A 14,863-nucleotide genomic window follows, 5' to 3' on the forward strand; every position below is an offset into this window, starting at 1 on the left:
CCATCACTGACCTGAGACTTGCAGGTGGTGGACGTGCTTTGGGGATCTTGGAGGCAAAATACTGCAGGATTCCCAGGCTCTGATCTCCTGTTGTTGCTACATTTTAAATGGCCATTCGAGTTCAATTTCTGATCAATGGTACATTCCCCACCACACCACTATCCTGGATATTGATACTATGGTATTCAGTGACGGCAATTCCATTGAATGTCAGAGAGCAGCTGGATTTTCTCTTGTCTATTATCAGCTCTGCTGTGCTCAATATGTAGGAAATAATGAACAACCAGCAGTGGCCAAGGGAATCAACATTTGTAGTCCTGTTCATAATTATCATTTGAAATCAATCCCACCATCTTCATATTACTGGTAGATCTCATGTGCATTGCAACTACCAAATCAAGATAAAATATGTTCCCTTAACCAATGGCATTTGAGAACTTGAAGAAAGGAACAAATAAGAAATTTAATGGAAAAACCACACTGGGTGCAGTAAGAGAAATGGAAAGAGATGATTATATTGGAAGAATGGGTAATAGTTAAAATGAAAGATTTTTTAAATCAACAATTCAGTATTTGAAAGTTTAAGATTGCACCTTTCAAGGACAATTGACCTATTCACAATTACCTTACATATCAGAGATTACAGTTTAAACTTTTTTTTGAGTTTAATGAACAATCAGTCTGTAGCTGTGGGATTTTCTGAACATTTGCCATGTGGGGAATACATTAGGGAGTGGAAAATACTTTCTGAAAGCTCTGCAACCAATTGAATTGATTTGTCACCTCTAGTTGGGTTCAGTTTTGATGAGACCTTATGAAGGGTCTTGGAAGGAAATGTTCACTGTTTATTCATTTCCATAGATGCTGCCTGATCTGCCGAGCTCCTCTCATAGTCTTTGTGTGTTTCCATTTTTTATAGTTGCTTTTTGATAGTTTTATAATCGTTTCCCCCTCCCCTTCTGTTTCCAAAGCCTGGTTTATACTTCTGCGTAAACTGGACGCTGTAACCTTCTCAAGTGGCCTACGCACGTTATGAGCATTTATACTTGTGCGTTGGTGTGCCTGCGTCGCTTGGCAATTCGCACACGTCATGCATGCGCACTTACCTGCCCACGTAAGGCTTCATCTCGGGGTAAACAAGACGCAAGCGTCTTTTTTCGTGCGAAATGTGTCCTCCATAATTTCGGAGGTCTGTAAAGCTTTATGGAAAGCATTGCAGCTGGAGTTCCTTCCCTGCCCTTCAGTCGCCCAATGGGAAGCTACTGCATCATAGGAGGAAATGCGATGCTACCAAGTGGACCAATCACAGCTGTTGCGTTCTGCGTTGCCGCGATGCATAGTTACATTTTGGGAAAGGTGTGCATCGCAGCAACACAGGCTCTCGCGTAGGGTTCTGCGTCGACTTTGCGTGGGGTTTGCGGCGACACAGACCTTACGGTGACGCGTTGACGCAGAGTATAAACCAGGCTTAAACCAGGCTAAAGTTTTCTACCTGCTTTAATTTGCTGCAAATATTCCCTATCCTAATTAAGGAACACAATGATGAGTATGTGGTGTTATGAGAACTGTGGCATATTCACACTAAAGCAATCTTTAAGTTATGACATATGTCCTCATTTTATATTCAAAAGAGTAACCTTTCATGCAATGTTCTTAAAAGCACTTACCATTTCAGTAAATTCATTTCTAGATGTCATTAACTGCTTCTCTTGCTCTCTAAACTAATAGGGAAAAAAGATGAATATAGGAGTGATATATTTATACCTTTTTCCTCAAATTAAAAACCTTCAGACTGACATTTGTTAGATCAATTCTTTTAAATAATTATTAATTAAATAAATAATTGTTAAATAGTTATATTATATATTTCCACTGGTAGGCAACTGGATACCTTTCTAAAACACCTGCAAGACCACTTTGTAAATTAGCAATGATTTTCCACCCTCTATTAAGCACTAAAGCTTTGTTACATGATATAAATATGACCTGTCACATATTGCCCAACCAAAATAACTGCTCACATTGTACTGTGATCATTTAAGTATACTGTATGCATGAATATTACATCATTCTGCAATATTCTGATCAATCGAACTGTTGCCTAAATAATGTAGGTTTTTTTTGGGATCACATACATATTTATTATAAGTATAAGATTTGATTTTCTACATTTTCTCCTTTTTGATTTGTAAACACTGAACCCTTAGCTAATCTTGAGCCTGGACCTCAGTTGACATAGTACTGTTGTTGCTATTATATTTTGGGGGAAATTAGAGATATAATGGTCTCCACTTAAAAATACTTTCACATTCAATATCGAAACCATTCATCTGTTATTGGTCAACTCCAGATGCTGGAAATATAAAAGAAGATTTGAAATAACACTGAGAACAGTCAGCAGGAGGAAATGTGTTAGCATAGATTGAAAACTGGCTGTCATGAAGAAAGCAGACAGTTGGAATAAGCAAGTCCTTTTCAAGCTGGAGGGATGTAATAGTGGAGTACCCAGTGATCAGTTCATGACCCTTATTTGTTCATGATTTGCATTTGTTACTGGGGATGGAATGAAATGTAATGTTTCCAAGCTTACTGATCAAATGAAAATAGGTTGAAAGCCACCTTGTAATGGTGACAGTGTGGTTCCACAATAGTATACAGATGAATTGAGTGAAGGGTGAAAACCTGGTAAAATGGAGTTAATGTGGTAAAATGTGAAGTCACACACTTCAGTAAGGGGGGAAATCAAAAGGTAGATTATTAACTACACTGAGAGAGACTGCAAACGAGTGAGGTTCAGAGGGATTCAGATGTTCTAGTTCATGAATCACAGGAAGTCAGCAGACAAATCCAATCAGTAGTTAAGAAGGCAAATGACATCTGGTTTTTATTGCAAATAGGTTAAAGATTAGGGAAGTTTTATAAAATTGAGCAACATGTTGTTGAGACTACCCATGAAGTACTGTGTAAAGTTTCAGTGTCGTTACTGACAAGAAAAATATAGTAGCTTTGGAGGCAGCCAAGATTCACCAGGTTAATCTCTGGGTTGAGAGGGTTGTCCTATCAAAAGAAAGAAGACAGTAGGATCTACAGTAGATTCTTTGGAGTATAGAAGAATGAGGGGTCTTATTCAAACATACATGATTTCAAAGGAGCTTGATGGACACTTTTAAGTGGGATGTCACGAACAAGGAAACATAGCTCCAAAACAAGGGGTTGGTCATTTAAAATTAAAACATGTTGTAATTTCATCTCTTAAAAGATAGAGAATCTCTGGAATAATTTCCATCCTAAGAGTGCTGGAGGCCGGATCCTTTAGGTATATTTAAGGTAGAGATAAATTAATATTTGAAAGAGTGAGAAATTGAAGATTATAGGGAACTGGCGCAGAGACCATGATCATACAATATAGCAGGACAGGTTTGAGAGGCCTGATAGCCTACTCTTTATTATCTTGTGCTCTTGTGACAAGCGACATCTCTGAAGAGAGAAATAGAATTAACACAGCAGGTCAATTATCTTTTGTCAGGAAAAGTTAGTAACTGGACGTACTGTATGTGAATTGCAGAGAAGGGGCAGATGTCCAGAGAAGAAAGTGAATGCCTGCGATAGGGCGGAAGCCAAAATAGATTAAGTGACATGTTGCTGAGGGAGGGTGATGAAGACTTGTCTGAAGAGGGTGAAAGTAGAAGGAGACTATAGATTAAAATAAAACATTACAGTTAGTGGAAATCCGAAATAAAAGAGAATGCATCATGTTAGGCAGCATCTGTGAAGACAGTACAACTAGCTAACATTGTGGACTGATGACCTTTCACCAGAACTAGTCCATTCTACCACAAACTGGAAAGGTTGGCTAGTGGATGCGTTTGGGGTTTTAAGAGCTATTCTGTGTTTAGTCAGAGCATCAGATTCTGCTAGTCGATCTTACATTGGACCTTGTTGGGGCATCGCCAGTGATCAAGGACAAAAAGATTCGAGAATAAAGCAGTGAGGCACACTGGTACATCAGTTCATGTTGCTCCTTTCCAGTTCCAGGGACTCGGTTTCACAGGCTGACCCCGAGTGCTGTTTATGTGAAGTCTGCACGTTTTCCCCATGACCACATGGGTTTCTGCTGTGGGTCCTGCTTTTGCACCCACCTACGCTGCAGGATACCCTCCTGCTGAAAAGGATCCTGTGGTGTAGGTAAGTGGCTAAAGAATCAAAAAGGAGTTGATGTATGTGAAAGAGAACACATCACAGGGAAATGGGAAGCAGAAGAGGATGGTGTTGCTCTGTTAGGATGCAATGGGATGAATAGCTACATTGCATATTTTCTTCCACAGAAGGCTGCATACATTTAAGCAAACAGACACAAGAAACATCATAGGTTATGGATAAAAAAATGAATATAGTATTGAGATACAGGATCATAGTTAATGATTGTACAGGCTCCAGGGACTAAATGTTCTGTTCCTGTCCCTTTACTTTTCTCCTATGATTCATCTTTTTATACTTTCTACAGTGATCAACTGTGATCAACAAATCCCCAACACTCCCTTAGCCAGAACTACTTGCATCAGTCTCTTTTTCTATGACATCATATGCATTCCCATCATCCTCTGCAACTCAAAGCTTTCTATGTTTACCGTGTTCTGATGAAAGGTTGTCAACTTGTATTGCTTTACTCTCACATTTGCAACTTGATTTTCACCTAAAGTCTCTGCAGAGATGATGACAACTTAACTTGCAGTTGCTGGGCTTTCCCTGCATAACTAAATGCCCATACGAAGTTTAAATTTTTGAAAGCTGATAACTGTCATTAATTCGATAATCTGGATGCTGGGTTAGAGTCGTTACTTGGTTCATTTTAATGGAGGTGGAAGACTGCAAGAAAGAACAGGGCAACACAGTGGTGTAGTGGTTAGAGTAATGCTACTACAGCACCTGCTATAAGATTGGCTTCCAATTCCTGCCGCTGTCCACAAGGAGTTTGTACGTTCTCCTTGTGACAGTGTGGGCTTCCCTTGGTGCTCTGGTTTCAAAACAAAAATCAAAATCAAATCAATTTTAATTGTTATTCAAACCATAGCTGAATGAGACAGCCTTCCTCTGGGGCCAAGGGTCAAAAGTGTACACGGGCATTCAAAATAACGAGAAGGGGGAAAGAAAAGAATGTAGTCACGTGAGAAAGTACATTTTTAGTCCAAGACCCTGAGCAACAGGTCCTGCAAATTGATGGTTCCCAGCAGACCAGCCTGTAATTCCACCGATCCAACACTGGAGGGCAGCACCAGCAGACGAGGCCACCCCCAACTGAGCCCCAACACCATGGTACAGCAAGAGTCCTCACTACAACTAAGGTGACACGACTGGCTCGCTGCCTGTCCACCAAACAAGGCCTACAGCAAAAAATGTCCAACAGGGTCTTGTGATTGCAAAAGAACCATCCAAGATAGCCACTGACACATTCCACAGACATAGGCTAGGGTTCGTATATTATGGGCACACCATTTTGGTGCCAGAAGCGTGGTGACACTTGCAGGCTGCTCAACACAATTCTCACTAACTTGATTTGATGCAAACGGCACACATTACTGTATGTTTCAATGTATGTGAGACAAATAAAGCTAATCTTTAGCAATGTTTACCTCCTCTATCCTGCCTCCTTTTCTTTCCTCACATGACACTTCCTCCTCCTTTAGTTTTTGTTGCATCTCTCAATTTTGTTGAAGCTCAATACCACACTTTCCCCATGTAAAACATGGGAAAATGATCTATTAAATTAAAGGGAACTTCTTAAGCAATGACAGCGAACAAACATGAAATAGCTACAAGTCAACATTAGTGTCAACAATATATTACCGAGTCCATGATTCTGCTTTTCTCCAAGTTCATGTCCAGTTTTGTATCATTTCTGATTTTCTTAACTTCATCCTATAAAACCAATATTGAAATGAACACTGGCAATCAAAACCAGAAAAACACGGTCTGTACTTGTAATAGTTGAACAGTAACTTACCATTAGCTGTTGTTTCACGTGTTCCAATTCAATTTTTATTTTCTAATGAAAAAAAAGTTTCAATACGTCAAGGAACATTTCCTTGAAGAGTAATCAAAGCACATGTCTTATTTAAATAATGATCCATATTTTGTTGAGCAGGGCCCATTGCCTGCTAATCTCTCGGAATCTCAATCAGCAACTACTTGACCAGATCTGGCCCTGTTCACTGACTGAGCACAGCCTGGAGACATTTGGGAAGTTCTGAATAGTGATAGAGTTCCATCCAATGTAATCAGATCATATCAGTGAGCTGAACAAGGCCTCAAGCAACACTGCTGAGAAATCCTTTGATGGGTGGCAAAGGCATACCTCAGCTTTAATCTGCTGGTTATTACATTCTTTAAATCCTACATTCAAAATATTAAAACCTTCTCAACAGAAGCACGGGAAAAATTTAAACATTATAAAAAATCATAAACGCATTTAATTAAAATAAACTGTCCTCTTCCTGATAAGAGCCGAATCAAGTGCATAGATTCTAAGAGACATTTTGATTATCTCTCTCCTCTTAAAAAAATATTCAGCCACAAAGGAGAATCACATCCAAATGATGTCAAGGACTGCCTTTAAACGTTGAAAGAAGCCAGTTCCATAACTTAGGAACTCACTGTGGTTACACATCAAGACCTAATGCCAGTAGTGTAAGGATGCATTATGAAGCAAAGGCAGGCAAACCTTTCCAGACCCTGGTCTTATTTTATTTAGCACCTAATTCGTAGTATACTAGTGATACAGTACTATTTGAAGTCACATCATACCTCATTTTCCATCCTCAGGCTTGAAAATTCACTTTTCTCAAGAATAACCATATCCTTTCTTATTGAGTCTAAATGGGCCATGATTTGATGCAGCATTATTTCCTGGAAGAAAGAAATATTCCATACAAATGTTCAGTTTTGCAGACTGAGAGGTGAATGAACTGGTAAGTTTCACATAATTCTTTGACTATAGCCGTCAGCTCCACCAATGTTCAAAAATCTCATTTCCCTCCCCCATCATTCGACATGTTCCATCACTGGAAGACCCTGGTGGTCTGGCATTAGGCTCTCCAGACGTTTGTGATTCCTATTCATGGGGGCCCCAGTTCTCCAACATCCTTGAGCTTGCCAGGGCCACAGTTTCTGTGCTCTCTTTAAATTCACCCTGGTTATATTGGCTGCCCTTCTTTGAAAACTTACTGGCTCTCTTCCTTGCACATACCTCATTCACTGTGTTAGTGTGAATTTAAGAGTTAAGTTGATGTTAAATGAATTCAAAGTTTATTGGAATATTGACAAAATTATATCTGATGGTTCAGAAAATCTGCTGACCCAGCACCACTTGTCAGATTAATGAAGTTTTACTGTATACAAATGTTCCATAATAGAACACAGCTTTAATTAAAGGTTGACTAAATTATACCAATTGAATGAAAGATCTGTCATTGCTTTCACAGCATTCCCATGAAAATGGCACTAAGCAAAATAAAGCTTAATGGTCAGCAATGGAAAAAACGTGATTATTTTGGTGTCTACAGATGACAGGTCACTGGTGGAAATAGCTGGAAGCCAATTTTTGCAATGCATGGGATATTACTGAATGAGATCCTTAGGGCACTGGCATCGTCAGTGAGCCAACCAACTGTATCAGAGGCATTGCTTTCATACAATAGACCAGTAGTGAGTTGTTCACAAACAAATTTAAGTTCATTTTATGCCTTTTCTTATAGCAAATTGACATGAACTAACTAGATTAGAAGCAGGACTACATTGAGATCAGGACTTCAAAGGCCAGATAGAATGAATTTCCAATGAGAATATTTCTAATTTTCAAGTGTAACACCAAGAAGATTCATGTGGAATGGGGAGAGAAGGTGGGAGGAAGAAAGATGCAATTAGATTAACTTAATCGTTACAGTCTTGCTGCTGTACTTCACCTCCTGACAAAAGACTCACCACAATAAACAAACCTCCGGTCTGAAGTGTAACAATATACTCATCACTACTTTTGCTTAGTGTATCTGTAAACAAGCTAAACAAGGTTAGCAGTAAGCAAGACAGAAACTAAAGCAAGCTGCCAAGTGTAATTTAGTAATTCAAAACCTTTACCAAAAAAACTGAATGAAACAGCAAATCTTTCTGCAGCAAGATCAATCAGAAATCTCTCTCCCCTTCTCCACACATCTCATATAATGCTGTTTTTTTGCTATTACTGATGCACGAAAAATTATTATGGGGATAAGATTGGCCCAGAAATTATCACGATCTATGAGACAGGATCACCATCACCTTCCCAAGAAAATGAGACATGGTGAAATTGTGATAATCAATTAGGAATTGAGCATTGAAAAAGGCCCTCAGCCCACCAAACATTCATTTATACTCATTATTTATTTATTTATTTACTGACTTATTTATTGAGATGCAGTATAGTTCCGGCTCATCGAACCGTCCTGGCCATCAATCCCCTGATTTAATCCGAGCCTAAGCAGAAGACAATTTACAATGACGAATTAACCTACCAAATGGTATGTCTTTGGACTGTGGGAGGAAACCCACGTGGTCACGGGGAGAACGTACAAACTCCTTTCAGGCAGTGGCGGGAATTGAACCCAGGTTGTCTGTAATTTAGAGCATTGTGCTAACCACTGTGCTACTGTGCCACATTGCCTTCAGATTCCTTTTACCACAATGCATGTCCTCACACTTTCCTACATTAAATCATCAACGTCCTCCAGGCTCAAACGCGCACTTATACGCTAGGAACAATATACAGTGGTAATTAACCTAATTAAGTGCAACCTTTACAGTCAGTTGTGTCCTTACATGATAGATCCAAAAGATACAACTTCATATTTTAATATTTACAATTGTGACAACCATAGGAATAGACTCTTTTGAGATGATAAAGCAAAAAACAAACCACAGTAATCATGCTTACATTTCTTTATCCATTTTGGAGAAAGATTGGTACTTAAGTAAGTAGACATTGCTATACATTAGAAACAAATATGTGTTTGCAGTGCCAGGATGGAGGTGGTGAACTAGGTCATGTATTCACTCGACCCAGGATTAGAATTAACACTGCTGTCAAATGATGGTGATTGGGCTATTTATATCCACAGTATCACTGATCCAGTGAGAAGCAGTGGAACATCTGCCTTCATAAACTCCAGATAGATCAAGGAAGAGGCAGAACATAAATAGCAACCAAGAAATTAAAAAAACAAAATTTGGTTCAGTAGATGGCAAATAAAAGAAAAGTACACAGAGAGATGAAGAGGAATCGATAGCTACAGAACACATTTTTACAGAAATCCATACTGACTGGTTTAGTATTGTTATTCCCTGAGCCCTCAGTCTCTTATCTCAGCACTGGTTTCCTTACTATCAATGATTTACGGGAAAAGGGACATCAACTTGATTTGTTTTTCATTAGTTATCTTAATTAAATCTATTTTCCTCATATATTAGGAGACAACCTTGCCCATAGTGTTTGTACATACCACATTGAGTCACATTCAGACTACTCAAAATGCATTTGAACATTACAAAAGTACATCTTTAATAATCAGCTTTGAGAAAACAGTCTCACACGTGATGCACCTACCTGTTGTGCTTTAGTTACCAAATCCCTGTATGTAGATTCCATATTTGCATTGGTTACATTTGCTAATATTGTTACTATAGCCTCTGCTTGCTCTTTTGAAAAACCTAATCATAAAAAAAGAGAAAATTTAAAGATAATTCCAACTAGAATAATGATTTAGACAGAGCAATACACCTGGAATCAGGCCCTTTGGCCTGACTTGTCCATGCCATCCAATGTGCACACCCAAGCTGGCCCATTTGACAATGTTTAGCCTAAATCTCTCCAAACATTTCCTATCAAGGTACAGTACCTCCCCAAGTGGCTTTATAATTTTGTTATTATACCTGCCTCAACTACTGTCTATGGCAGCCTGTTCCATACAGTATATGCACCATCATCTATCTGAAGTTGCTCCACAAGTCCCTTTTAATTTTTCCCTTCTCATACTAAACCTATGCTCTCTAGTTTCTTTCAGAAACCATGAGACACAGGAGCAGAATTAGACCATTCAACCCAATGGGTCTACTCCACCATTCGATTATGGCTGCTTTATTTTCCCTCTCGACCCTATTCTCGGCCTTCCCCCCTTAACCCTTGATGCCGTTACTAATCAAGAACCTATCATCCTCCACTTAACTGAAGACCTGTGCTAACCAACTGGCTGGAGGGTTTACTGATATCTTTATTTTCTCATTTCAGCAATCTGAGATACCCATTTCCTTCAAGCAGCTCAATTACATTGGTCCCCAAGAAGACTGAGGCAACCTGCCTCAATGACTAGTGTCCACGAACACTTACATTTACCGTAATGAAGTGCTTTGAAAGATTGGTGATAAGATCATAAGAAATAGGAGCAGGAGTAGGCCATCCGGCCCATCAAGCCTGCGCTGCCATTCAATAAGATCATGGCTGATCTGTCCATAAACTCAGTTCCATCTACCTGCCTTTTCCCCATAACCCTTAATTCCCCTACCATGTAAAAATCTATCTAACTGTATCTTAAATATATTTAGCGAAGAAGCCTCAACTCCGTCCGAAATCTACTCCCCTGAATCTTGAGGCAATGTCCCCCAGTTCTAGTCTCACCTACCAATGGAAACAACTTTCCTACTTCTATCTTATCTATCCCTTTCAAAATTTTGTATGTTTCTAGAAGATCCCCTCTCATTCTTCTGAATTCCAGTGAGTATAATCCCAGGCGACTCAATCTCTCCTCATAAGTTAACCCCTTAATCTCCGGAATCAACCTGGTGAACCTCCTCTGCACTGCCTCCAAAGCCAATATATCCTTCCTCAAGTATGGAGACCAGAACTGCACACAGTACTTCAGGTGCAGCCTCACCAGTACCCTGTACAGTTGCAGAATGACCTCCCTGCTCTTGAATTCAATTCCTCTAGCAATGAAGGCCAACATTCCGTTTGCCTTCTTAACAACCTGTTGCACCTGCAAGCCAACTTTTTGCGATTCATGCATAAGCACTCCCAAGTCCCTCTGCACAACAGCGTGCTGCAATCTTTCACCATTTAAGTAATAATCTGCTCTTCTATTATTCCTTCCAAAATGGATGATCTCGCTTTAACCAATGTTGTATTCCATCTGCTAGACCTTGGCCCACTCACTTACCTATCTATATCCCTCTGCAGACTCTCCACGTCCTCTGTACAATTTACTTTTCCACTCAGTTTAGTGTCATCAGCAAATTTTGCTACGCTACACTCAATCCCCTCTTCCAAATCATCAGTGTAAATGGTAAACAGCTGCGGGCCCAGCACTGACCCCCTGCGGCACCCCACTCACCACTAACTGCCAACCGGAGAAACACCCATTTATACTAACTCCCTGCCTTCTATTGGTTAACCAATCCACTATCCATGCCAATACACTTCCTCCGACTCCATGCATCCATATCTTATTTATAAGTCTCTTATGCAGCACCTTATCGAATGCATTCTGGAAATCCAAGTATACAACATCTACCTGTTCCCCTCTATCCACTGCACTCATTCTGTCCTCAAAGAACTCCAGTAAGTTTGTCAAACAGGACCTGCCCTTTCTGAATCCATGCTGCGTCTGTCAAATGGAACCACTCCTTTCTAAATTTTTCACTACTTCTTCCTTAATGACAGCTTCAAGCATTTTCCCAACTACAGATGTTAAGCTGACTGGCCTATAGTTGCCCATCTTTTGCCTACATCCTTTTTTAAACAGTGGCATGACATTTGCTGTCTTCCAATCCCCCGGGACCTGCCCAGAGTTCAGAGAATTTTGGTAAATGATTACCAACGTGTCTACTGTAACCTCCACCAATTCCCTCAGCACCCTGGGATGCATCCCATCAGGACCAGGGGACTTATCTACCTTCAGGCCCTCTAGTTTGGTCATCACTATCTCTTTAGTGACAGTGATTTTATCGAGGTCCTCACCTCCCATTTTGTCGATAACATCCTTCTTTGGCATATTAGATGAAACGTATCAACTCCTGCCTGAGAAGCAACTTGGATCCACTCCAATTTGCCTACTGTCACAACAGGTTAATAGCAGATGCCATTTCATTGCCTTGTTCCTCAGCCCTGGAACACCTGGACAGTGAAGATGCATACATCACCATGCTCTTCAATGACTACAGCTCTGCAATCGACATTATCATCCTCTCAAAACTAATTAATAAGCTCTATGACCTAAGAATTCCTCTACCACGTTGCACATTTTCCTAATGTGTCTAAGGCTTTCTGCTCACTCCCTACTTCTTTAATACTACTTGCTCCTCCATCTATCTTCGTATCCTATGTAAACTTGGTTTCAAAGCCATCAATTTCATAATCCAAATCGTTAACATATAACGAGAAAAGCACCAACAGCAACATCTGTGGAACATTACCAGTCACCAGATGTCAGCCAGAAAGGGCCCCTCTTATTCCCAACTCTTTGCCTCCTGCCGGTCAGCCAATCTTCCATCCATGCCAGTATCATTCCTCTAATATCATGGCTCTTATCTTGCCTCACATAGGCCTTTTGAACATCCATTGACTCACTTTTGTCTATCCTGCCTGTTATTCCCTCAAAAAACTCCAGCATATTTGCCAGGCAAGATTTCTGCTTAAGGAAATGATGCTGACTTTGGCCTATTTTACTGTGTGCCTGCAAGTACCCCAAAACCTCATCCTTAATAATGGACTCTTAACATCTTACTAATCACTGAAGTCAGGCTAACTGGTCTATAATATCTTTTACCTCCCTCCCTTCTTAAAGCATGGACTGACATTTTTTAATTTACCAGTCCTCCGGAATATTCCAGAATCTAGTGATTCTTGACGTTCATTACTAATGCCTCACAATCTCTTCAGCTACCTCTTTCAAAACCCTGGGGTATAGTTCATCTGGTCCAGGGAACTTATCTACAAGCAGACCTTTCTGTTGCCCAGCACCTTCTCCTTAGTAATAGTGACTACACTCACTTTGCCTCAACTCACTGGAATTTCTGGTGTCCTCCACAGTGAAGACTAACATGTAATAATTATTCAGTTTGTCTGCCATTTCTTTGTTCCCCATTACTATTTCTCCAGCATCATTTTCCAGTAGTCTGATGTCCACTTTTGGCTCTCTTTTAATCCTTATATCTGAAAATTAATTTCTTATCTTCTTTTATATTATTGGCTGGCTTGCCTTCATATTTCATCTTTTCTCTCAAGGCTTTTTTAGTTGCCTCCTGTTTGTTTTTAAAAGCTTCCAAATCCTCTAACTTGCCACTAATTTTTGCTCTACTGTGTGCCCTCTCTTCTGCTTTTATGCTGTCTTTAACTTCCCTTGTCAGACACAGTTGCCTTATCTTCCCTTTAGAATACTTTTTTCTTGCGATGAACTGGTCCTGTGTTTTCCAAATTACTCCCAGAAACTCCAGTCATTGCTGCTCTATGTCTTCCCTGCTCGTGTCCCTTTATAATCAACTTTGGCCACTCCTCCTTCATGCCTCTGTAGTTATCTTTACTCAACTGCAATACCAATACATCTGATTTTAGCTTTTTCCTCTCAAACTGCAGAGTGAATTCTATTATATTATGATATCTGCTTCCTAAATGTCCCTTTACCTTAAGCTCCCTAATCAAATCTCCATTACACAACACCCAACCCAGAATTGCTTTTTTGTTCCCTTTCCCTATGCTTCTCATGATTTTATACACCTCTATAAACTCATCCCCCACCAGTCCACTACGCTCTAAAGCAGGAAGTCCTAGCCTGCCCAGCTGCTTCCTATAACTGAGACCCTCGAGCCTTGACAAAATTCTTGCACATCTTCTTTACACTCTTTTCAGCCCAGTCCTTCCTATTACAGGGTGACCAAAATTGTACACAATACTGCAAGTGCAGCCTCACTAATGTCTTGTACACCAACAGCAATGTTCCATCTATTATACTCTGCATGATTGCTCAAGGCTAGCATGTCAAACAACTTCTTCACCGCCCTCTCTTCATGTGATGCCACCTCCAGCAAACCATGTACCTGTAGTTCTCGACCTCTCTGTTCCACAGCACTCCTCAAGGCACTACCCTGAATAGACAATAATAATAACCTTTCTGCAGGATGGGGGGGCATCTCTGAAACAGAATTAGCTTGTTTACCTCCTTCCCTGTTCTGACAAAATGTCTCTGAGCTGAAACATTAACTGTGTCTCTTTCCACGGACACTGCTTGACCTGGAAAAAAATCAGGTGTGTTGCTCCCTCTCTGTTCCTCAAACAGAAGACTGTTTCGCACGAGATCTCGTTCCAAACTCAGCAGTAATTTACCCGTGAGCATATTGTCTCCGGGTAACACAGGAAATGCAGCAGCCTACTTACACACACACAGACACAAAGCAAAACAGATTTAGAGTCATTATTATGTATTGACTGAGGGATGACCACTCTACTCATCAAGCTTTTCATTTCAAATGGAAACATCTTCAGGCGAGTAGACAGAATCTCATCTAACGATGCCTCTGTAGGTGATTGGTGCAATGTGGAGCCTCAGCACTTCATGAGAACCTTTGTATCACAGCTCTCTAAAACTCTGAGAGATAAAGTTAGAAATCTATTCCACTTGGTCAGGAATCATAAATAAAGGGGAAAATTACATATCAAAAAGCTTTCCTAAAACAAAACTGTGTTAGCTGTGCGTGGCTCCATGCAGTTTTCCAGGCTTGTTGTAGAATTGGACACCATGATAGCAAGGGCTTCTAGGTTCTCAGCCAGGCCTTTAGAGAAATCCACAAT

General features: G+C 40.1%; 1 protein-coding gene across 1 annotated transcript in view; it reads right to left on the reverse strand.

The window, feature by feature from the left end:
* The window catches only part of ccdc90b (coiled-coil domain containing 90B), a 45,253-nt gene that overhangs the window by 18,677 nt on the left and 11,713 nt on the right, over positions 1 to 14,863 (reverse strand). Inside the window, exons 3-7 of the mRNA XM_072263306.1 lie at positions 9,632 to 9,735; positions 6,802 to 6,903; positions 6,002 to 6,043; positions 5,845 to 5,916; positions 1,668 to 1,721 (exon numbers count right to left, since the gene is read on the reverse strand). Of these exons, the coding sequence (XP_072119407.1) occupies positions 1,668 to 1,721; positions 5,845 to 5,916; positions 6,002 to 6,043; positions 6,802 to 6,903; positions 9,632 to 9,735 (374 nt within the window). The remainder of the gene's footprint in view (positions 1 to 1,667; positions 1,722 to 5,844; positions 5,917 to 6,001; positions 6,044 to 6,801; positions 6,904 to 9,631; positions 9,736 to 14,863) is intronic.

The sequence above is a fragment of the Mobula birostris genome, chromosome 7 (genome assembly GCF_030028105.1).
Source record: "Mobula birostris isolate sMobBir1 chromosome 7, sMobBir1.hap1, whole genome shotgun sequence".
In the NCBI taxonomy this organism is placed as follows: domain Eukaryota; kingdom Metazoa; phylum Chordata; class Chondrichthyes; order Myliobatiformes; family Myliobatidae; genus Mobula; species Mobula birostris.